Below are 22,998 nucleotides of genomic sequence, written 5' to 3'. Positions count from 1 at the left end.
TTATTTACCATATTTTCGAAAATATCTGCGATTATTTTTATGATGTATCGTGAACAAATTTGGAAAAAAAATCACATAAAACTAATACTTTTTTTTAAATAAAAATAGAAAAAAACTTGCATATGTATGTATATGGAGATTTGAAATTAATACATATTATTGCATATTGTAATTCAAATAACGTTTCTATATTTTTAACCATTTCTGGAATATGTTTTATTTTATCTTATTTAAGTAATTAAACAAATATCACACTTTTTTCAGTATTAATTTAAAAAATCACTTCCAAAAAAAATTTTAGTAAAGTGAATCATTTGCGATAAAAATAAATAATCATTTTCCAATTTCTTTACTCTCTTTTTTACAGTTACAAATAAGGTAAACGCCAAATGAAACTACACCAACAAACAATCAGTTATATAGCTTGGCTCCTCATTGTCTATGTACAATTGTCTGCCTACTCAAACACGCTATAACATTTGGTCGCACACTAGAAAACCGTTAAGCGATTATTGGAATTGCATAGGGAAATTAACAGTATAATTAGAGAGATTTGTTTATGAAATATTTATTTAGAACGTTTTGTACTAAACAAATAATATTGAAAGCATATAATTTTGTACTATTATTTAAAAAAAAAAAAAATAATAAAAAAATATTATTAATAAAAAATAAATAAAATAATTAATTTATGGATAATAAAAACGAATTAATTATAAAAGTAAAAATGAATAACTGATGAAAAAAAATATGTATTTAAGCACCATGAAATATTGAAAAAAGCGAAAAGCACACTTCCTTTTGGTTAAAAAAAAAATATTAAAAATAATTTTTTCTTTAAATTTTGTTTTAAAATTTTGAAACAGAAGGTATGGACAAATATTGACTAGTAACTAGTAGTTTTCAATATCAATGGCACTTAAGGAAAATTTAATTTTTTTCATTGAAATTTAATAAAGTAAAATTTAATTTTTTCTGTGAAATTTAATTTACAAAAGTTAAAATTTTTTTTTTAATTTTTTTCGGTTAAATTTAATTTTTAAAAGGCAATGCAATACCCAAATAAGAATTCTTTTGTTCGCCTGACCATTGTAAAAACACATAAACATGCTGCGTAAGTAATTCATGACATTAAAAACAACTACAAACAGTTACAAAAATAATAGCAAAACTCATTAGAAATGGCTTCACTTCAAATATAAATGAAAAATATTTTCATTACAAAAATTACGTAACAAAACTCAAAATTGTTTATAAAATAAATAAATAGGACATATTAAGTTAACTACAAGAAAAACACAAAAACATGTTTAAAATAGTAAAATTATAAGGTTAAAACATAAATAATCTTAAAATACAGTTTTGCTGTACTTGCATATAAAAATATATAAGCGATAATTACAAAAACGGAAGCATTTAAAATCATTCGTTAAGAACTCAAGTCGTAAAAGAAAAATTAAATAAATAGAGGAATAAAATAAAAAATATATTCACTAACTAGTTCACCGATACAGTTTTTGTTGTTGCAAAATTACAAAATATACTACTCTTATTGTTTATTAAAGTTAAAATAACGGCAGCAGAAAAATGTAAAATATGAATATTGAAAATCAACTATAAACAATTATATGAAAAAATATTATTACTGAAAATATTTGACTCTATTTTATTTAAGCTTTCTGTAATTGCGCTATATATATTGTGTGTATTTTTAAATTAATATAACTGCAGCACATACATACATACAGTATACATACGGAAATTAAGAAATAAAAAAATACTAAACTTAATTTACTTTTTTTAATGCAAGAATACGAAGGGTAGGTATTATAGGCATTTCGAAATATTGAAAAATAAGTTTCGCATGATTTCCAAAGGTTTTGAACTCTGTTATTGTCAAAATTACATACAATATTTCAGAATTCCCAGAGTACCTAACACGAGGTGTAAGGGACTTGAAACCGTAGAAATCTGTTCGAGCCAAGATTATACTTCAAACTGCGGTTCAATCTCCTAGAAACTAAATACGATAAAATTAATAATAAAATTATTTCTGGTAATCTACAGACAACCCAATTTTTCAGTCCAAGAGAAATTAATACTCGTAATTCATCTAAGGTGTAAACGTCTTATTATTAATTCTGCCTACATAGTTTAATTCATACATTTGAATATGAAACTCGAAAGCATGAAAAGGCTTACTGCTTACGTTACCAAGGCGACGAAGATAAAATAATTTTGTTGTTTGAGACAGAAAAAATATTTTACGCACCTAAAATTATCTCTACAAATTTTTATATTTTGGTAAATAAATAATATAATAGAAAAATAAAATAATTTTATAAAATTATTGCTATAAATTTTCATATTTTGGTACATATAGTATACTGCTGATTTGAAGTTGAAAAGAAGATGCCACGTCTCAAGCCGACAGCCAAAATCGATGTTATCGGCAATTTGGATTTGAGCCCGGAGAAGGCGGTTGGCGATTACATCGAATCCAAGCAGCAAGATGTATATTTTGTGTAAGTTGCTGTTGTCGTTGTTGTAACGATTTGTCTAGATTTTGTCTAAAGTGTTGGCTTTGAGGTCATATAAAGATAGTTAGAGGTACATGGCACATAATAAAACTCCTTAACACCCACTAGCAAACCACCCAATTGGGATTCGGCAGGCGACTCCATTGAGCTGCTTTATATACGCAATGAACGCGAGCATGCTGCCATGTTGCGTCTACAAGATGAGATGCTGGAGAATTCGAAGCGCCAGGCGGCAAGTAACGCCAGTCGCATACGCAAACTCTATAAGATACACGCGCATTTGCGTAAACGCTTCATTGAGGTGAATAATTTCATCAAAGACTGTGAGGATAAGCGACGTGTAGCTGATAAGAAGATAGCCGAAGAGACCGCATTGCATGCAGAGCTGGCAGAGAATATTGAAAAGTTCAAGCGCGCCATATCGGAGTTGGCCGAGTTTCGCGAAGTGCTGAAAGCGACTGTAGACGACTTGGAGCCGTATGAGACGGTCATACAGGAGGTGGTGGAGAAATCGGAGATATTCGATTCGGTGAAGGATTGCATGGATCGTTGTGATGCGTTGAGTAAGTCCATGAAAAATTTTTAATGCTTTGGATTTGTTTACTTTTTATTTCGTGTATTTTATTTTTAGTGTTGGCTCAGGTGGAGATATCGCGTTTGGAGCAGGAAAAATTTATGGAAATTGAAGAGATGCGCAAGCGCATGGTGAAGGTGACAAATGAGGCCGCATTAACGGTGTTGGGTTTAAAAAATGATTTAGCTGAGCTGGAACGTTCGTATAATAAGGCGCGTAGCGAGTGCCTACATTGGGAGCGTATTTTAGCAAACGCCAAAGATTGCGTGGCCACAAATGAGCTCAATAAGGATCGTGCGTTGGATGGCATACGCGATATTTATAGAATGTTGCGACGCAGGCAGGGTAAGTGTTCATAAAACAGAAACAAATAAAAATATATTATTACACAGTATTTATACTTATGTATATGAATGTGTTTGCTTAAAATTTCAGGACGTGATCCTTTATTTCAACGTCACGAAGTCGAAAAAGAGTTGGATTTTATTAAAGATGAAATTGAACTGCTCAAGGAAGTGGTAAAAGAATGCAATAAGACGCGCACTGGTACTAAACGTGGCTATGTTGAGAAAGTTGAGGACAGATGTTAAGTTATATATACATACATACATATATATATATACAATACAATAAAAAATTAACAAAAAAAAAAATAATAATAAATAAATAAAAATAATAATAAATAAATAAAAATAATATTTAAATAAAATAAATAATAAAAAAATAAAAAAGAAAATAAAATACGAAATTTCTATATGTACAAGAAATCATCACAAAAGTAAACGATGAATATAAAGAAACTCGGCAGAGTTCTGCCGCTACAACAACAGCAACAACGTGAATAAAAAGAAAAACCTAAGAATTAAAAAAAAAAATATATATATATAAAATTATTACAGGCTAAAATTATATAAAAAAATTAATTTCAATAAAACTTTTAAAGCGAATATTAAAATAAAATAACATAAAATAAATGTATAATAAATAAATAATTATATTAAAATTTATTAATAATTTATTTATTTAATTACGTATAGAATAAAAATAAATAAATATTTAAAAATATATATTATATATAAAAAAAAACTAAAAAATTTATATAACATAAAGAAAAAATAAAAATTTTATAAATACAATAATACAATTAAATACAATTTTATAAACAAAAAAATGCATGTAAAATTTTTTATATAGATAATATAAAACATAAAATACATAAAGATAAATCTAATTGAACAGAAAATTATAAAATATATAGAGCTTCATACAGATAGATGTAAAAAATATACGACACGTATTTTTTTAATTACATTTCACGCCAATTTGTGTATCATATTGACTAAAATCATTTTTTATTTCATAAAATCCGCAATAAACATATTTATTTACACATTTAATGAAACGATTTAACAAAACTTATGTAATTTTTTTGTCTTTCAATATTGGTAAATGTTTTTTTGTTCTTTGCGAGTCCATACATACTTATTAACGCGTATACATACAAATATTTAAGAGAATGCATAGAATCACATGTGTACATACATATACATATTATATATAAAATCAAATAAATATCCATAAGTAGTTTTGTGAAAATAAACGAAATTTAACAATACTGAGTAAGTGAGTATAAAACGAATGTAGAAAATATTATTCAACAGTGTAACTAAATATATAAACATGATCGAAATAGCGTCAAAAAATTACCACAACTCAATTACGAATTGGTTCGGCCAAACTGTGTGTGAAAAATTACAAAAAGAGAATAGTTGATTAAAGAAAATTAGTACAATTAAATAATATAAAATACATACCGATGTATTCGTATGTAATCGCAAGCCTCAATGGACATATCCTGTGGTGTCAAGAATACAAATTGACGATTCGGACGTTTTTGGCCTTCAAACTTCAATAAACGCGTCATATATTCGCGATTCACCTCATCCTAAAGCGTTGCACAGTTGTAAAATTTTGTTTGCAAAATAACATAAAAAACAAAAATAAATTTTACTTACCGCAAACACATCGTATTCATCAAGAAAGAAGAATGGGTGATCCACACAAGCCCAAAGTGATATTAGGAATGCTACCGTTGTATACGAGCGCTCACCACCTGACAGCGAACGCGTATTTGTAACAGCATCGGCGATGTGACTGTCACGTGGCACCACCGATATTTCCATCGTTTGCTCTTTGTGATTGACCTCGATTTTGCCGGTAAAGCGACGTTTACTCAGCACATTCTGCAAAGGAATTGTAAGAAATAAAAAATTATATCTTAGTTAATCAAAATCAAATCAAAATTGAATCATAAAAACCACTCACATTGAAAGTATACTGCAGCATGGTTATCATGTGCCCCTTAAAATGCTTCACAAAATACATGCGACGCGAATGCGATTGTTTCAATTGATCAGTGACAAGTCTGAATGTCTTCAAAGTGCTCCGATCAACGGAGAGTTTACGTTTCAAACGCTTTATTGCACTCTCTAATTTGTCGGGGTCTTCTTTTAAGGGCGCACCTTGCTTCAATTTTACTTCACCTAATTTGATTTCATCTAGTATCTCATCGGGTGTGCGCTCTGTGTGCACTCGTTGGCCAAATTTTTGTGCCACTTTCTTTTTGTCATTCAGCTCCTTTAACTTGACGGATTTGTTTGTCTGTGTGTGTTTAATATATTAAAAAATGCAAGCAGTTATTAACAATATTATAAATATATATATATATATATATAAATATATATATATATGTATATAAATATATATATATAAATAAATATATATATATAAATATATATATATATATAAATATATATAGGGTATATTAAGTTTACCCAGAAGGAAACTATAAAATATATAATTTCTGCCTTTACAACAACAACAACATAATATATATATATATAAATGATCAGCCCGGGCTGAGAAGGTTTAGCTATGTTCGTCTGCACGTTGTCTGTATTTATGCGAACTAGTTCCATAGTTTTTCACATATTAACGTGGCTTTGTGGAAAAATCTTTTTGAAGAAAATATCTTTATAAAGATTTTTTATAACTTTTAATGCTACAAGGAATTCTCCTGTGAAGGGTATATTTTGAAACTCACCTCTTCTGTTTGTATGCGCTCGTCAATGCGTCGCTTTTTGTCTTCAAATTTGAGAAAATTGTCTTGCATGGTGCGCATGTCCATTTCTAATTTGTTCAATTCATTCTGTAAAGCAAGCATAATAAATAGGAAATATATGCGTCAAAATCTCTTAATAAAATACAACTTTTGTTCCGATTTTTAGAGCCCAACTACGTATTATTCGTGAAAATACATTGTAATGAAATAAATTACCTCTTTTTCGCGTATATTACGCTGTATACCCTCTAGTTTATCCGTGTGTTTACGCATTTCGTTTTCTATATTCTGCTTTTCAAGCTCAACTTCAGCGCATTCCCTCTTCTTATCTTCCAATTTGCTCTTATATTGCTCTAGTTTGCTTTCATTTTCAGCGAGCTCCTTTTCCTGTTTGTATAATCCAAAAAAAAAAAATTAAACAATGTCTGCTTAAGTGTAGTAAATATCATTAACTATACCAGTATACACAATTCATTCGTATTTGGATATTCGTAGCCTTCCAAATCAGCAATACGTTGCTCCAGGCGCATAATTTTATCGCGGTGCTTTTGCATTAGGTTTTGTTTATCTTTAAACTGTTCTAGAGAAGTGCGCAACTCACGTCCTGTGCTTGCATAAGCTTCTTGCAGTTTTAATCTTTCATTTTCGATTGTGCGGTAATTGTCGTTAAGCTGGCTGCACAAGAAGAATATTTACAATAAAAATATATAAATTATTTTATATAAAACTTCACAAACATCACCTTATGCATTCGTCCACATTCATTTGTATCAGCCGTGCTGGCCGTATATTTAACGAGTACATACGATATTTCGGCGCCGGAAAGTACTCTAAGGCCGGTTGTGCGTCTACGATAATTTTTCGTAAGTTTTGCGGCACCTGTTCCTGCTGTATGGTTAAATGCTCAGCGGTCTGCTTGGTGTCTGTTAAAAGTATGGTCTCAATACTTAACTGATCAATTAAGCAATTCATGACGACAGGATCACGACACTGGATGACGTCGTAGAGCAAACGTGTGCCGGCGGGTGGACGTACGCAACCGGCTCGCACATCATGTACCTGATAAATTATATTTAAAGATGAATTTTACAGAAATTTGCGTTTTACAGTTATGATTACTAACTCTGTTTAAAAACTTCGCGGTTATAATTGTCACATGCATATTAGGGCAGCGTTGCTGTATAATCGTATTTAATAGCGTACGATCGGCAGTATTGTTGACTATGAAGGCACGCAGCAAATCGGCTATTTGATTTTCGACCACATTACGATATTTTTGCTCAGGTACATCCAAATAACTGCCAATGGGACCGCGCGGCCGCTCACTAAATTTGCGTGCTCGATAATGGCGATCGATCTCTTCCAACAGCGTTTGCATTTCCTGGCCATAAATTGAGTATCGATTCCTTTTGTTCGCTTGTAAGTTATAAATTTCGCGCTTGATGCCATCTATTAAGGAAGGTAGGGGGAAAATATAATAACAAATAAGAAAATTATGAAAATAATATTAAAAAAAAGGAAATTATAAAAATAAAAAAAATGTAGATAGTGGCAGATATATAATCAATTTATATATTCAATTTTCTGCCTTACTTACCGATTCGACGCATTGAATTATCTATTTGAATTTTAATATTTCTGAATGCCTCCTCCTTTTGTGATTTGTTCTCGGCAAAAATTTCATATTCACGTTTGGCTGATTCATTAATAGCTTTATTTTCGGCTTGCTCTTTGCGTAAGGTCTCCAGTTCGGCTTCATTACGACGGCGTAGCTCTTCAACACCCATTGTTCTAATAAGAAGGTATTTTAAAAAGTATAATATTAATTAATATTAAATCGAATCTTGGTTGAAGTTTTTAAAATCTTTTTTTTCGCTTTGTTTATACTAACTTTGAGCGTTGCGCTATATTCTGCTCCAAATCCGCAGTTAGCGATTCTAAATGATGAATACGTTTTTTAAGACTCTCTACATCGATTTTGAGACTATGATACATTTTTGCTTTCTCTTTCAAACGCGTATTAATCGCTTGACAGTTATCCTTTTTTTGATCGTACTCTGTGCGGTTCAGGCCAATGACTTCTCTGCAGTTACTACAGATGTATAACAAAAAAATAAATTAGAAATAATTTGCAAGGTTTAAAAGTATTCGCAATCTTACTCCATTTCGGCTTTGAGTTTATTTTCGATTTCGTTTTTGCGTTTCGCCTGCTCTTCAAGTTTGTCACGATCGCGCATAGCTTCAGAAAGCGCTTCTTCTATCTTATTAATGGCTATTTCCAACTGATTTACCAAAGACCACTCATATTCGGCCTTTTTTTGATTTGTTTCTTGCTATAACAAGTATGTGTAAATATTTTGTCCTTTTATTAATAATTATCTTTAATTAAATTTACCTTCAGTTGTGCAAATGATAATATTTTTCGGTACTCTGTTTCAAGTTCAGCTATATTTTGTTGATCTTCTTCCAATTTCTTTAAGAAAGTAATGAAAATTTTTATACGTTATTATGCACTTTACGATATATGATAACAAACCTTTTCAATGTGCATTAGACGTTGTTTATGATCTTGATACTCATAATAGCATTTGATAAGTTGCTCCTGTATTGAATCTAATTGCGTAGCTTTCAAAAACAGCTGATAGTTCTTCTTTGGTTCCATGCTGATATAATAGAAATGATATCATCACATTTCTAATAAATTCCATATAGTGCTTTAGCAAACTTACTCTTTGAGAAATTCACGCGCACTGTCCTGGTTCATGACAAAAGCCGGATTGTCAACTTGTATATTGTGTATGTCCATAATACGCTTCAATTCATCAAACTTTTCTGACACAACACGGCCACTCGCATTCTTAATTTTGTAATTACTTGCCGATTGGGTAATGGCGCGGACAATCGTTATTTCATCGCCATATATCTCTGGTCTGAAAGCTTCAACACCCTCGTTGGAAATTGTAATTTCGACACGCGCAGAACTTTGACCATTACGGATTAAGCCTTAATATAAATAAAAGTAGTTTAAGAAGTATAACAATCACGATAATAAGTTTTTGCAGTTTGGCACAAAACGTTTTCAGTTTCATTGTGCAAATGAACTTCAAACTTTATACTAACTATGTAATGACGTCGATCGATTGGTGGCACGAGCACGACCACCCATACCCACTACCAATGCAGCCAATATAGCACTTTTGCCGCAACCATTGCGACCTACCATGAAATTGACACGCGGATGTAACTCAATGCAGTAGTGTGCATGACACATAAAATTGACCAAAACAACTTTTTTAATCTTTCCACAGCGTGTAGCGTCCATCGCAATTTGGGAATTTGACTACGATAAATTGAAGATTTATATACTATATTATGAAAACTTTGCTCCACAGCACATTTAAAACTGCTTACCAGTGTGCCTTCGCTCCGTTTCTGTCTTTTAGCTTGACTGCACGTTGGGGCATCTTCCTGTGCCGCAGCTTCATTTCCCACATTTTCGGAAGGTAGCTCGTCCCTTCCGCGTTGTCGTGCACTACGATGTTGTGTATTTACGGTGGTATTTGTGGAAATGTTAGATACATCGTTATGGTCTTGGACGCGCCGTTTTCGACAAAGGCTCAAACTCATATTTAAAAATTGTCTATTATATTATCACTTGTTTCTTTGGATCGTGCGTCTAATTACTAACATATTTCATTATATACTGTTGAATCATTATTTATTTTATTTAAAACGCAAAAAAAAAACTAAACAAACGCTCTAGCAATAGCCTTTCCTTTGGCGCTAAACATACTTTAACGTTATTGCCAGATTATGTGATTTTGCTAAACAAAATAAAAGTTATAGGACTCAAAGTAAAATTTTATTTGAAGTTTATTATGTGAAGTTAATGTATTAAAAAATATAAATAATTCCAAAATGTGAAGTGTTGCAAAAGGTGTATCATACAATTTTAAATTTGTCGGAAAATAATCGATTATTTTATAAAAATATTAGATCATTTTTAATTTAATTTCGCTAATTAAGATTTAATTAGAGTACTAGAACAGAAGTTAAGAAAAAAAACCTTTATTATTACAAGTGAATTAAATATAATATAATATAAATATAATAATTAAACCGTTTTGAAAACAGAAACAGAATTGCCAACAGAAACCGAAAGTCTTAATGCGCCTTTAATATGGGTGCGGTTAAATTAGAGAACAGTTTTGAAAACATTAACAAAATTAAAAACAGAATTAACACCAGAAGCAGAAAAGCTTAAAAGAGTTAAATTTGCTTGGGTCAAATTAGAGAACACACTTATATTTGGTTGCATTATTCTCTCGACTATACCAAAATCATTACTAGTACAACTATAACATTTGTGTTTATTCCTGTTCAGTTTCTGTTATAGTTAATATTTAGTTCTAAAGCTTTAGATACACTTATTTATGCACAAGTAAATACAACAACATCTTTCGTTTTTATCAAAATTCGTTTTTATTATAAGTAATATAAAAAGAAATCTGAATTTTTACTTGAATTCATGAATCGATTTAACTTCTAGATAAATTGTGATTACTGACTCCAATCCACAAAAATATGTTCGTATTTATAAATTATAAAAAATTTCAATTACTTAAACAACATAGTTTACGATTCCAAAGAGCTAATCCGCCTAAAGATAGGCTAAGCTTTTAAAATACCTTTAGCAGATTTTATTTTTCTAAATTACACTGCTATGTCTGTCTCTTATACACATCTAGATGTGTATAAGAGACAGGTTATTAAACAAAAAATTGTATTATATATAATTTATAAATTAAACAAAAAAAAATCTCTTTTTTATCTTTCACAAAATTTTGCTGCTAACACTATGCGAATTAGCGTATTAAAATATTTTATTAAAAATAATATGCAAACTGAAAAGATGCTTTTACAAAACTACAATATTGAATGACACACCTTATAGACATAATGTTTTCACACAATTTTGTTTACAACATATAATCACACGCACACATACATTATCTAAAGCATACACACACTCACAGATGTATATGCTGTCACTTAATTATTATTTGTTATAAGATGCACAATTGTTTTAATGATCTTCAGACCATTTTCATGATTTAGTAAATTCAAACACGGATCCCTGATCTTTTCCTCCAACAATTTTAACAATTCCAAACGCAAACACTGTATCATCTCTGCCGTTTCATGCGTATGCGCCTTAAGTATAATCCAATCCTCTTCTAGCAGAAATACAAAATCACCGCCATGCAATTCGATTTTAAAATCACTACCAGCGAACAATACCAACGGCACCAGAGGCAACATGGAGCACTCGCGTATAAATATACGCGACGTTTTCACTTTTTCCTGATAGATTAGGAACGGCGACTGAAAGGTGCCCACAATCGCGTTCACCGATGATGGATGTATGGCGACAAATCCGTCTTGACGTGTTTTGAAACGCAAATCTTTGGCCGTATGCATTTTGGCCATTGCACCGCCGACAGTCGATATGTAGCTACGTTCGGGAGTAAGCACCTTAACAATGTTGGGATAAAGCGCGGCGTAAAGCAGCGATATGAGCAGACGATTATTGTCACCATTCACGTTCAAGTCGGCACCTGTGGAATATATGTATTTTACCAAAAATATATTAAAATATATTGTATTACCCGTTAAGTCGAGTATATTATCGCTGGCGTTTTTGCGCTTGCGCGGTATGTTGATGGGCACAAAACCAATTGAGACCAGCAATTCCAAGAATTGATATTTCACCTCGGAAATGGTTTCCAGTGTTTTCAGTGAGAGAAAATGCTCATCTGCGTAATTGCGGCTGGCGTAGAAATTACGACGAGACACTTCCAACCATTTCTGCAAGTTAAAACATATATATGTTACACCACAACAAAAAAATTTCAACACACTCACCTTGTATGCTAACAGCATTGTTAAGTGGTCACTATTGCATATAGCAAATTCCCGTTTGCGCTTCTCTGCCTCGGCGCGTTTATTAAAAGGACTCACAAATGGCGATTTGTGACTCAAACACGCCGCTATGGTGAGAACGCTGTCCAAACACTGAAAGATGGCGCCATATAACATGAGTTTGCCGATGCGCACATCAACCGGAAGCGCCGATAAGTGATGACCCAGCGCTGTTAACTCTTGCGTCTCATCTAAAGCGCCGACATCCTGTAAACGGCGCACAGCCGAAAGTATATTTTCCTCGGTGGGCGGTTCCAGTGTACGTCCCAACACCTCCAGCGTATTTTTAGTGCTGAAGCAAGGCAAGGTTTTTATGCGCAACACGAGCTGTTCCAAAGGTACACGATGTATCTCCGGCACTGGTTGTGCTAGGAAGTTGTGCCGGAAACGATGACCCGTGTAGAGATGTATGCAAACACCTGGCATGACGCGTCCGGCACGTCCTTTGCGTTGCATTGCGTTGGCGCGTGATACCCACACTAACTCCAGCGATTCCATGTTACGATTGGAATCGAAACGCTTCTCTTTCATCAAACCGTAGTCCACAACGAATACGCAGTCGTCGATGGTGAGCGAAGTCTCGGCAATATTAGTGCTAAGCACGATTTTTCGTTTACCTTTCGGTGCTGGTCGGAAAATGGACGACTGCTCTTCGCTGGAGAGCGATGAGTGTAGCGGTATGACAATGAAGTTACCGCTTCTGTGGCAGAGAATAGACGAAATATTCAGCGTATGCAACATAAATACTGAACAAATTGTAGTAACCTGTTTCCAAAGAGGGCGCTATCGCTGAGCGCTTCATGCACGGTTTGTATTTCTTGCAGACCCGGTAAAAATACCAATATTGTGCCTTCCTTGGGCCAGTTATGCTCCCCTTCGACAATGTATTTCAGCACAGACTCCACTAATTCAGGATTGATTTTCATTGGTTCCATTAGGTAGATGCTTTTGCAAGTTTTCTTCGAATAATCTTTGAAAAAAATTTAATGAGATATTTGAAAACATACAAGAAGGCACGTTAAGTTCGGTTGCAGCTAAACTATAATAGTCTTTACAAATAAAATAGTTTCCATTCAAGAATTTTATTTCGATCAAACAGCTTATATGGGAGCTATCGTATGTTGATCGTGAAGATAAGGCAATGATTTTGCTCATTCAGATCGTTCCGAGCGATATCTCAAAAACTGAGGGACAAGTTGGAGTATATACAGACAAATCGACTAATAAAAATGCCTATATTTAAACAGTTTGTGTTGTTGCAAGCTAATTCTGATTCTTACAAGTGGATTAATTATTTATAATTAGTTCTCTTTTAAATAAATAAATAAATAAATATTTAAACACTTACCACTGTAACGACCATACATCTGCGCCAATGTGAGCTTGTCATCTTTTATGCTCCTAGCAGGCTCGGCAGCTTCTGACTTTACATCCGAGTATTCTAATTCACGCATTAGCTCTTCTTCCTCCTTTTTGGTAATTTTACGACAATACTGTGAATCACATTCCATTACATAATCACATACTTCCAGAATATCTTCGAGAAATAATTGCTCGACGTGGAATGTGCGCCCAGGTATATCCAATACTGGTGCACCACCAAAATATTCTGAAAACAATTTGGCATTTAGGGTGGCAGACATGAGTATCACTTTAAGTTCAGGTCTTTCTTTGAGCAGGTCCTTAAGTATCATAAGTAGAAAATCGGATTCTTCACTTCTTTCATGCACTTCGTCGACAATAACATGCGAAACGGTACTAAGCAGTGGATCGGCAGTGAGACGTCGCAAGAGGATACCGGTGGTGCAGAAAGTTAGACGTGTGGTAGATGAAATTTTATTTTCTAGACGTATTTGGTAGCCCACCGTTTGACCCACACGTTCGGTGCGCTCATCGGCTACACGCTCTGCTACACCTATCGCTGAAAGGCGTCGCGGTTGTGTGCACACTACCTCCACGTGGGGTATTTTGCTGGAATCTTTGAGTTTGGATGCATGAAATAGCCAATTGTCGAGTATGAATTGCGGTACTTGTGTGGACTTTCCACAGCCAGTCTCTCCTGATATCACAATGACCTGAAGTACAAATTGCTTATTAACAGTTATGTTCGTTATGTAGAGAAATTGGAAGATACCTGCGAATTTTCTATTAAATCCAGTATTTCAAGCATTTTCTCGAAAGCAGGCAAATTCCGACGCCCCAACATCATTTTACGGTATCTTTCGTCCTCCTGTCGTTGTAAAAATTTTCGGAGCAACACGCGATCTTCATTTTCGGTTTGTTTGGTTGAACGCTGTTGTTCGGCATGGGACGTCTGACCTCGTTCATAGTGTGTTGGCAGTACTTCAGGAGCGCCGCCATTTGCTGTGGTTTCAACGTTGCCATCACTGGCGAAAAGTGATTTAGCATCTGAAGGAAATGGATAGGCCTCGCCTTTCGGCAGTTGCGAGTACGCCTCTTCGCTTTGTATAGCTTCACAAATGCTGTAAACACAGCCCATGCCATCGGCGCAAATGTTGCGTGCCTCACAATATAAACGGCGCGCTACTAGTAACAATACATCACGTGGTAGATCGTGGCATGTTGTTTTGAGGTAGATAAATGGTGCTTCGTAAGGGTACTTAGTATCGGGTGGAAATCGTATTTCAAGAAAAAACCAATTGTACTCTTTGTTGCCATCGAGAAAATCTGAAAGTGCGGCAAATATTTTTAATGCGTCCATGTTATAAAAAATCACTTATTCCTACCTTCGTGTTTTTTCCGCTGTCCCTCTCCTTCTTCTACAACGGGCGCTATATGCGCAAAGCGGCATTTGTTGCCGAAACGACATGTGCCATTGCTGTCAAAATTACGACAGCGGGCCTTTCCATTGACCGTTGGTTTCGCTTTCAGCTGAGCTGCTTGTTCGGATATACCAGTACGTTTTCTTCGCTCTGACGGACTATGTATCAGTAAATGATCTATTTTGAATTTCAAACTCCAAACCGTATTTTTTTCCTTTTCCTCAAAAGCTGTATCATAAATAGATTCTAAAGCTGCCCTTTCGTCGTTACGCATTTCCAAGAGATCTTCTTTGCTTATATCATTATTCAAGAACTCGTTAGCTTCGTCATCTGTTTGAGTAGCTGGTACACGCATATATTTACGATAAAGCAACAACAACGCAGCATCGGTATCTCCATTGCAGTGATCAAAAGCTTCTGCGCAATGCAAAGCCGCGAAGCCATAATTTTCCAACTTTAGCAAAGCGAAACGCCGCAAGCGGTCTTCTGGAGTTTCTGCCTTCTGACTGTCGGCTGAGTAGTTGGTGACACTATGTACAACTAATGTTCCACGATCTTCCCAATATGCTTTTTTCATATGACTACCCCGATCGCTGTAAACTGATGCGTCATTAAGACGAAAATCGGGGCCATGTATCGCCCGCAGTGTCTCCATTGTCATTTTTTGTGAATCTTCCGACAGACGCAATTCTTGCAATTCAGTCTTCACAGCAACTTTGGTAGACGCAACTTTGATAGGGCCATTACTGAAATAAAAATATTTAAATTGTACACATAACAGAGGCTAAAAAATGAATATTGCACTCACGTTGTTCGCGGGTCGCAGAGTGGGCGGAGGTACCAGTTTTCGTCTTGCTCAGGTTCCATGGTGTTTGCTAATAACAACTGTGTATATATTGGCTGGTATCAGCAACTAATTTCACTATATTTATATATAATTTAGCTATTATTGCATCTATTGGCGAAATAACCAAAATTATAAATAAGTTGAAAGTCTTTATAAAAAAAAGCAACAACCTACAGTATGCAACAAACGTGTCAGCAATGATCAGCTGGTCTTGCTGTTAAAGCGCTGCCGTATGGGATAAATATTTATTGTTTTCGAAAACGAGGAAGAGGAAGAACACACCGGAAATGATTAAAAAGTCAGTTGTGTGAAGTTACATAAGAAATAGCACAAAAACGAAAAAACCAAAAAAAAATTATAAATTATTGAAAAGTAATAATATAACTAATAAGAGGTAATTATGATAATACCTTATTTTATTTATTTAGTATCATATTTTCTACCCTTATCGATTATTTTATAGTATTTATCGACTTCAACTTAGTGAAGTGTACACGATTTTTGCAACTCTGCGTCTTTCCAGAAGAGGTAACGGTTGTTCTGTCGGCTTCATTGAAAATTTATTATTCCCGCCTATTAGTAATTGGTTTTTTGTTGTTTGTTTTTTGATTATAGAAGATTTAATATGAATTTTGTGGCCGCTCTTACTTGTGGTACTACTCCAGAGGTAAGCTTTTGTTTTACAAAAGAACAAATGTGTAAACTATATTGTGAAAATGCATACGGCAGGTGGTGGCATCGCGATGTTTGAACCAGTTACTGCTTCGTTCCGAACCCCAAGGAGAGCTTTCCCTGGAGGCGGCAGCAGATTTTATTAATGAACTGTTCAAAGCGATTGGCTTGCACACCCAGATTAGTCCACAGCAGTGTGAAACGGGAAAAGATTTCGACTGGGATGCAGCTGGTTGCCGCCGCTACATATTTCATCGTAACTCCATATTTTTCAACAGTTTTGAGCTTTTTCTTAATCAGCTAAGCAAAACAGTGCGCAATATACAAGCAAAAGCGGTGGAATCTAAGGCATTTATACTATATCTCCAATTACTGGGCGTTTGGTGTAATTGCTGCATGGATTTGCAGAAACAAGACTCCGATATGCAAGTGAAGTTTCTCGTAGAACCAATTGCGCGTATTAGTAAATATATTTTATACAATATTGTTGGGCATATCATTTCAAATTAAGAGTTTTTACAGATTACCAGCTCTTTCTTGGTGTGCACCAAATTAAAAGAAAATGTGGTATGGACTTTGGAGGATTAGACATAATCAGCAGATATTTGCTGAATAGTGCCTTACATGGCTTATAGTATGTTTTATAATGTTTTGTAATGTAATTTAAGGTTAACATTCATTTTTACAGTTATGAGGAATGTCACCCATATATAGCGGAAGGTTTAAGTAAAATTATAGAGCAGTATTTTGGAACATCCAGTGCCTTTAATGAAGACGCATTTCAATTCTATCGCCTTGTTTTTAGGTTGGGGGTAATAAAGCCGTAGTGTTCATAGTATTTTAAATAATGAAAAAATGTATAATATCTTTGAACAGCACCATAAAGCAACACATTGTGGTGTTTTTAAAAGTCTCATACGCATGCTGGATAAACTTCTAAGGCAGCAAAGTGTAAGTAGCCATCGTCAGCTTGTAAGCTTTCTTATTGAAAAGAGTATGCAGGAAATTTACTACACTTTTCTAAAATTGGAAAGAACGAAGGGCTTGCTAAAGGCCACACTCACCTTTTTAGAGAAACTGAAGCCGTAAGCAAATCTTAAACTTTTTGATGTACGAAGAATGATTTAATAGTTGAAAGCGTATTATAGACATTTACTCGATTTGGAATGTTTATCGCAGACGTTTCTGGAGGCAATACTTCGACTTGCATTGCATAAAGATGAAAACATTTCATTAACTGCAGCAGAATTGTACATTAAAATTGCACGTGCCAAGACATGCACTGACGACTATATACTAAAGCATATACTGGAGTTTTATTTGGAAGAACAGGTGCTGAAACTAATACGTTTAACAGTTATTCATTTAAATAGATATACTTTTTTTTTTTTATTACTTTCAGACAAATATGGAATCGATGATGCCTTATGTTAATGCTCTCTGGTCCTATTTTCCTTATATGCAGTCGATAGAAATATATTTTAAGTTGTTGAAAGATGCTGGAAACGTGCCAGATACCATGCATTATTTTGTTGCACAATTTATAATAGTGGTGTACAAAAAAATTTTGGAATATGACGGTAAAAGCACAATGATTAATATTAAAAAACGTTGAATAGTTAGGCAGCAAATATTTTTTTCTTGTATATCTTAGATTGTGAGCGTTATGCAAATGAATTTATTTGCGTTTACAAAACACTGCCTACATTATTCAAAGAATCAAATAGCGAATGCGTCAATGGCATACTACTGCAAATATACAGCTTATCTGATCAAAAAATGTTGTGTGAGCATAATGCTGAATTAAAACAAGTATAGTGGCATTAAAACTAAAATAAAGATGGTAATATAAATGCTTTTGCTTTCAGTTTCTACCTAACCTTGAAGATTACTTCATATCAATATTTAAGGGCGCTAGAAAGGTGAACTATCTCTATTTGTATGCTTCATTTGTGCATTTTGCGCGCTCCATTGCAAAGACAACAAATTTCTATAAATTGGATGGATGCGGTTTACACGTCTATGGGCAATATGTAGCTGCAGAGCGTGCACTTCAAGGTCTTGGTGCAGAAAACGTAGGTATTTTCTAAAATATTTATAAATTTTTCGTTAAATTTTCTTTTAATATACATATGTATATGCAAACAGCCACCAACTGCGCAGCAAGTGGATGACTACTGCTATATTTTACAAAAAATTGGCGTTTTATTGAAGGTAGGCTATAACGTATTTGATCAGTTGGAACATATTATGAAAACGCTGCATGTGCGTCTACTCCAAACTAAACAAATACATAAGTTTGTTGATAAAGAAAGTTTCATTGGTAAGTGGCACTTGCTACTTAAATCAAGAATTTTTCAAAATTTTGATAAATACTAGATGTATATGCCATTGATTTACTGGTGAGTGGCTGTATTACGTTGTCACAAAATAAAGAGTTCACAAGATCTTCAAAAATGTGGCTTGTGCGTGAAATACTCGCCTTGGAAAATTATTTACTTAAATTTCTAAGCAAAGCGGAGTCAAAAACTAATGCTCAAATGTATCGTGTGAAAACGGTAAATAAAAAAATATATATATAATACACCTAACTTTTTAAATTATAATATATTTTAATTTTACATTTTCGTTCATTCAATAGTATTTTCTCTGCCTTACAAACTTATATTACTCATTTCGTGAAGTTACTGACATACCCAAGCTACCACTTAGATTACAACCATATCATGTCTTGGTTGAAACGTTGCTCTCTAGTTGTTTGCAGCGTAAACCGAAACTACAAGTTATCAGCGAAGAAGAGTCGGAGTTTCATCCTAAGCACATTATTAGCTATCAGCGAAGTATGTTTAACAGTTTCACGATGCTTCACTCAACGAAGGATATTGAACTACCATCGCCAGTAGCTTGGAAGTTATGCATGCGCTATGGTGCGGTGAGTATTGGTGTTTTGTCAACTAATTTCTCCCTCAAATACATTGCATACATTAAGGCTGAGCCTTTTGAAAAGTGCAGCGGTTAAACTTGAAACCAGATCATATAACATTCAAATTAAAATAGGAAAAACGTTGACTTTCGTTACATCGAAACTATAATGCACTTCACAAAAAAAGAAGTTTCGATCTGGAAAACTTCTTCAGATATTACAACTCTGCCTTAGCCTATAATCCTCTGCAAAATTTCTTAAAGATGTCTAATCAAATAAAAAAAGAACTTAATATATTAATACAGTTAGTTTGCCAGCTATATGCTATAGTGGTTCGATAGATATAATAGTTCTGCCTTAGTCTATTATCCTTGCCAAATTTCGTGCAGATATGTATCTAATCAATAAAAAAAAATCGTACAAGAACTTAATATTAATCGTCCCGTTAGTATGCCAGCTGTACGCTATAATGCTCCGATCTGAAAAATTTCTTCAGATATTGTCTACTTATAATATAATCCATGGAAAATTCCTTGAAGATATCTTATCAAATAAAAAAGTTTTCCAAGAACTTCATTTTAATCGTTTAGTTTGTACGGCAGATATATGCTATATTGGTCCGATATAGAAAATTTCTTAAGGTGTGACCTTAAATATAATCCTTGTAAAATTCCGTGAATTCCGTATTTTGTCAAATAATGAAGTTTACCATACAAGAACTTGATTTTAATCGTTTAGTTTGCATGGCAGCTATAACATAGTGGTCCGATATCAGTGGATCTGACAAATTAGCAGCTTTTGAGGGAGAAAAGTACATGTGCAAAGCGATATCTCAAGAACTGAGGAATATATATATTATAGGCCGGAGACCATTTTTTTCTAGGTTTTACAAACTTCGTGACAAATTTAATATACCCTATAGAGGTTGTAAAAATACCTTATCACTTCTTCGTTTTAAATTATTGAAACATCAATTTTTGTGTGTTTTAACCATTTCTTTTGCCTTGTAGACCACACATAAGTTCGCCGATGAACTATTTTCATTTATGCAAGCTTTAATAAAACACCATTCCAAAATATTTGCGCATATTTCTGCCGTATTAATATACAATTTGTACAATCAAAAGCCACCGCTCACAATAGACGTTATACAGGTGAGTCGAAGAAAAAATTCTAATCTTTTAGGTCTTATTTAGGGAGTATAAAACTGAATATATGTTTGTTAATGATAAATAGTATATATTGTATTTCACGCTGTTATAAATGTTTCGAAAAAATAAGTAAACATAACCTAGAAATCTTAATATCACAAATTTCCTAGCTAAAAGATTAACCGTTAAATCATACAATAAACCTACCATAGATTTCTGTTGGAAGTATTTTGAGTTTCTTAAGGAATTATATCCATTTACAAATATAAAAAACCTTTTTTATGAATTTTTTTTAAGAGACTTCATTTTCTAAATAAATATAAAAAAGTTAGTATACAGAATTTAATGTAATAATCGGCGATTCATTTTGAAAATTTTGGCCTTCCTTAAAATTTTAAAATGCTGCTTAAAATTATATCAAATCCGAGCACCAAAAATATTTATTGTGACAATAGATACCAAAAAGTCGTTTTTTTGAAAAAAATCCATTTTAGAGTGAATTAAATGTCGAAATTGTAAAAATTTTATTCCAACGATCTAAAAAATTCCTGTGAAAATTTCAACCCGTTCGGACCAGCCGTTTCGGAAAAATTTTACGCTTCTGCTCTGAATTATGGTTTCGAAAAACGCGTTTAATATTTTGGAAGCAAACTTCACTGAGTTAAAAAATTATTACAAATGCGTTTATATCTCCGAAACTACAATATTTTGCTGATCAACTTAACTTCTCGAAAATAATCTGAAATATATGTATGTGCATACATTTATTCGATATTTAAGCAAAAATATAATAAATTTTTTGAAATTCAAAAGTGGATATGACTCCTTGAATATTATCACATTTTCCTACGGAAACTATTTGTTTAGGTTCGCGATTATTAATCCTCCCCTTTTACCCTCGTTTTTAGTCCGTTATTTCTGCACAAAAGTCCTTCATTGATCAGCTTCCAGTAGAACATACGCCCACCTTGCTCTGTGTTACTGTAGTCTTGCGCGTTTTGCAATTTCTACAACAAGCCCTTATAAAAATACCACCCATCACCGGCGGCAATCGTTTGATGGCTTTGAAGCACCTCTACCTTTACACAGAAAATTTGAATGTTAGCGATGATAATGTGCTGCCCGATATGTGAGTAATGCCAATCAATTTACCCAAGTATTTCCTTAGAAATAACTGTGTACGCTTTTTAATTCTAATTTATAATATCTAAAAACACTTTCTTGTTTGTTTTTTCTTATGTACTTGTTTTTGTAGTCGGGACCAAGCGAAAGCCTTGCAAAATCACATTTTAAATAATGGCGAACAAATGTGTTTAAAGGCGTATTTGTACAGTTTGGGTGTGAACACAGAAACCAATGGAGGAATATAGGCTTAGGTTGCACACGCAACAAAGTTTTGAAAAAAGTATAAAATTATCCCTTTGTTGACAAACAACTAAAAACATTCTAGAAATACGACGATATACTTACTTACCTGTATGACATTTAGTTTTAAGCTTTGCGGTATTATTTATTTCCATAAATCAACCTAATTTCCTTTTCATTATCAATATTTGTAAACAATGAGTTATTGCATATACATATGTACAAGAATGTGTGCATAAGAAAATGAAAGGTGCAAATTTGTAACTTTCCAATGAAATATACTTATGTACATATTTGCTTTATACGCTGCTCCCTGATAAGTTTGGAAAAGTTCACAATTAACTGTGTTATTAAAAAACGCGGTAATTTCATAAATTTTAATTTATGCCCTATATTTAAATATACTTGGAAATAATTATATACTTGTCAGTTTGTTGCAAATAATTTGTGATTGCTTATCACTAAGTGACTTATTAATATTATAAGCATATTTATTTAGAATTTTCTCAATTACGTGCACATAGATGTATGTATATACATACATATATATTTCATTATACATAGTATGTGCCTAAACTTTCTCCCCTGCCAACATTTTATAATGAACTACCAGACCATGTTTCCTACACCTTTCGTGTACTAGCTCAATCATAACACTCTAAAATCGTCCGTTTGGTAATATTGTCTGTTAATTAATGTGCTTATACTTACTTAGTAAAACTATAAGGCGGATCATTGAAAAATATAAGCAAAGTTACTTAAATGATTTTAGGTTTCATTGACTGTTTGCTTAAGTTATTAACAAGCACGACGTATTAAAATATACGAGTAGTAACTAATTGCTTGTCAGATAGCGTTTTTTGTTGCAAGTTTCTAAAAAATTTAAATTAGCTGAAATGGGTTATGAATGAAATATGTTAATTATTTATAATTAGTGGGCGCGAGCTTGGATAAAAAATTTACAAAATAACATAAACAAAGTTATTTTTTCATTCCAAAAAAAAAAAATAATAAGTTTAATGTTGTTTGAAGTTTAGAAA

The 22,998-nt window shown here is 33.2% G+C and overlaps 4 protein-coding genes across 4 annotated transcripts; 2 read left to right on the top strand and 2 right to left on the bottom strand.

Annotated features, from left to right (window-relative positions):
* Positions 1 to 2,135: 2,135 nt before the first annotated feature.
* Positions 2,136 to 3,759, top strand: LOC108973921 (kinetochore protein Nuf2-like). The gene is made up of 5 exons (XM_018941441.1): positions 2,136 to 2,304; positions 2,384 to 2,525; positions 2,649 to 3,103; positions 3,172 to 3,459; positions 3,550 to 3,759. The coding sequence occupies exons 2-5, from the start codon at positions 2,413 to 2,415 to the stop codon at positions 3,702 to 3,704; spliced, it is 1,011 nt and encodes a 336-aa protein (XP_018796986.1). The 5' UTR covers positions 2,136 to 2,304; positions 2,384 to 2,412; the 3' UTR covers positions 3,705 to 3,759.
* Positions 3,760 to 4,658: 899 nt separating this feature from the next.
* On the bottom strand, positions 4,659 to 9,862 carry LOC108973913 (structural maintenance of chromosomes protein 6). The gene is made up of 17 exons (XM_018941430.1): positions 9,647 to 9,862; positions 9,356 to 9,575; positions 8,965 to 9,238; positions 8,772 to 8,898; positions 8,631 to 8,708; positions 8,396 to 8,568; positions 8,127 to 8,327; positions 7,833 to 8,026; positions 7,359 to 7,684; positions 6,978 to 7,294; positions 6,694 to 6,910; positions 6,452 to 6,622; positions 6,218 to 6,322; positions 5,440 to 5,775; positions 5,130 to 5,357; positions 4,929 to 5,059; positions 4,659 to 4,852 (listed from the first exon to the last, which is right to left on the bottom strand). The coding sequence occupies exons 1-17, from the start codon at positions 9,860 to 9,862 to the stop codon at positions 4,828 to 4,830; spliced, it is 3,339 nt and encodes a 1,112-aa protein (XP_018796975.1). The 3' UTR covers positions 4,659 to 4,827.
* A 1,190-nt stretch (positions 9,863 to 11,052) lies between these two features.
* Positions 11,053 to 16,035, bottom strand: LOC108973965 (putative ATP-dependent RNA helicase DHX57). The gene is made up of 8 exons (XM_018941533.1): positions 15,809 to 16,035; positions 14,965 to 15,746; positions 14,352 to 14,905; positions 13,566 to 14,292; positions 12,983 to 13,187; positions 12,161 to 12,917; positions 11,905 to 12,103; positions 11,053 to 11,853 (listed from the first exon to the last, which is right to left on the bottom strand). Exons 1-8 carry the CDS (start codon positions 15,865 to 15,867, stop codon positions 11,288 to 11,290), a joined length of 3,849 nt encoding a protein of 1,282 aa, XP_018797078.1. The 5' UTR covers positions 15,868 to 16,035; the 3' UTR covers positions 11,053 to 11,287.
* A 395-nt stretch (positions 16,036 to 16,430) lies between these two features.
* LOC108973960 lies at positions 16,431 to 22,701 on the top strand. Its single transcript, XM_018941513.1, has 15 exons — positions 16,431 to 16,514; positions 16,577 to 16,982; positions 17,042 to 17,153; positions 17,208 to 17,331; positions 17,396 to 17,604; positions 17,668 to 17,851; positions 17,922 to 18,099; positions 18,174 to 18,331; positions 18,388 to 18,594; positions 18,668 to 18,842; positions 18,899 to 19,077; positions 19,161 to 19,451; positions 20,453 to 20,596; positions 21,502 to 21,722; positions 21,849 to 22,701. Exons 1-15 carry the CDS (start codon positions 16,473 to 16,475, stop codon positions 21,961 to 21,963), a joined length of 2,745 nt encoding a protein of 914 aa, XP_018797058.1. The 5' UTR covers positions 16,431 to 16,472; the 3' UTR covers positions 21,964 to 22,701.
* Positions 22,702 to 22,998: the final 297 nt, after the last annotated feature.

This window comes from Bactrocera latifrons, unplaced genomic scaffold, assembly GCF_001853355.1.
Source record: "Bactrocera latifrons isolate USDA-ARS-PBARC rearing strain unplaced genomic scaffold, ASM185335v1 scaffold_51, whole genome shotgun sequence".
Lineage (NCBI taxonomy): Eukaryota > Metazoa > Arthropoda > Insecta > Diptera > Tephritidae > Bactrocera > Bactrocera latifrons.
The sequence above is the reverse complement of the archived record's forward strand: the minus strand, read 5'-3'. Positions and strand labels throughout refer to the sequence as shown.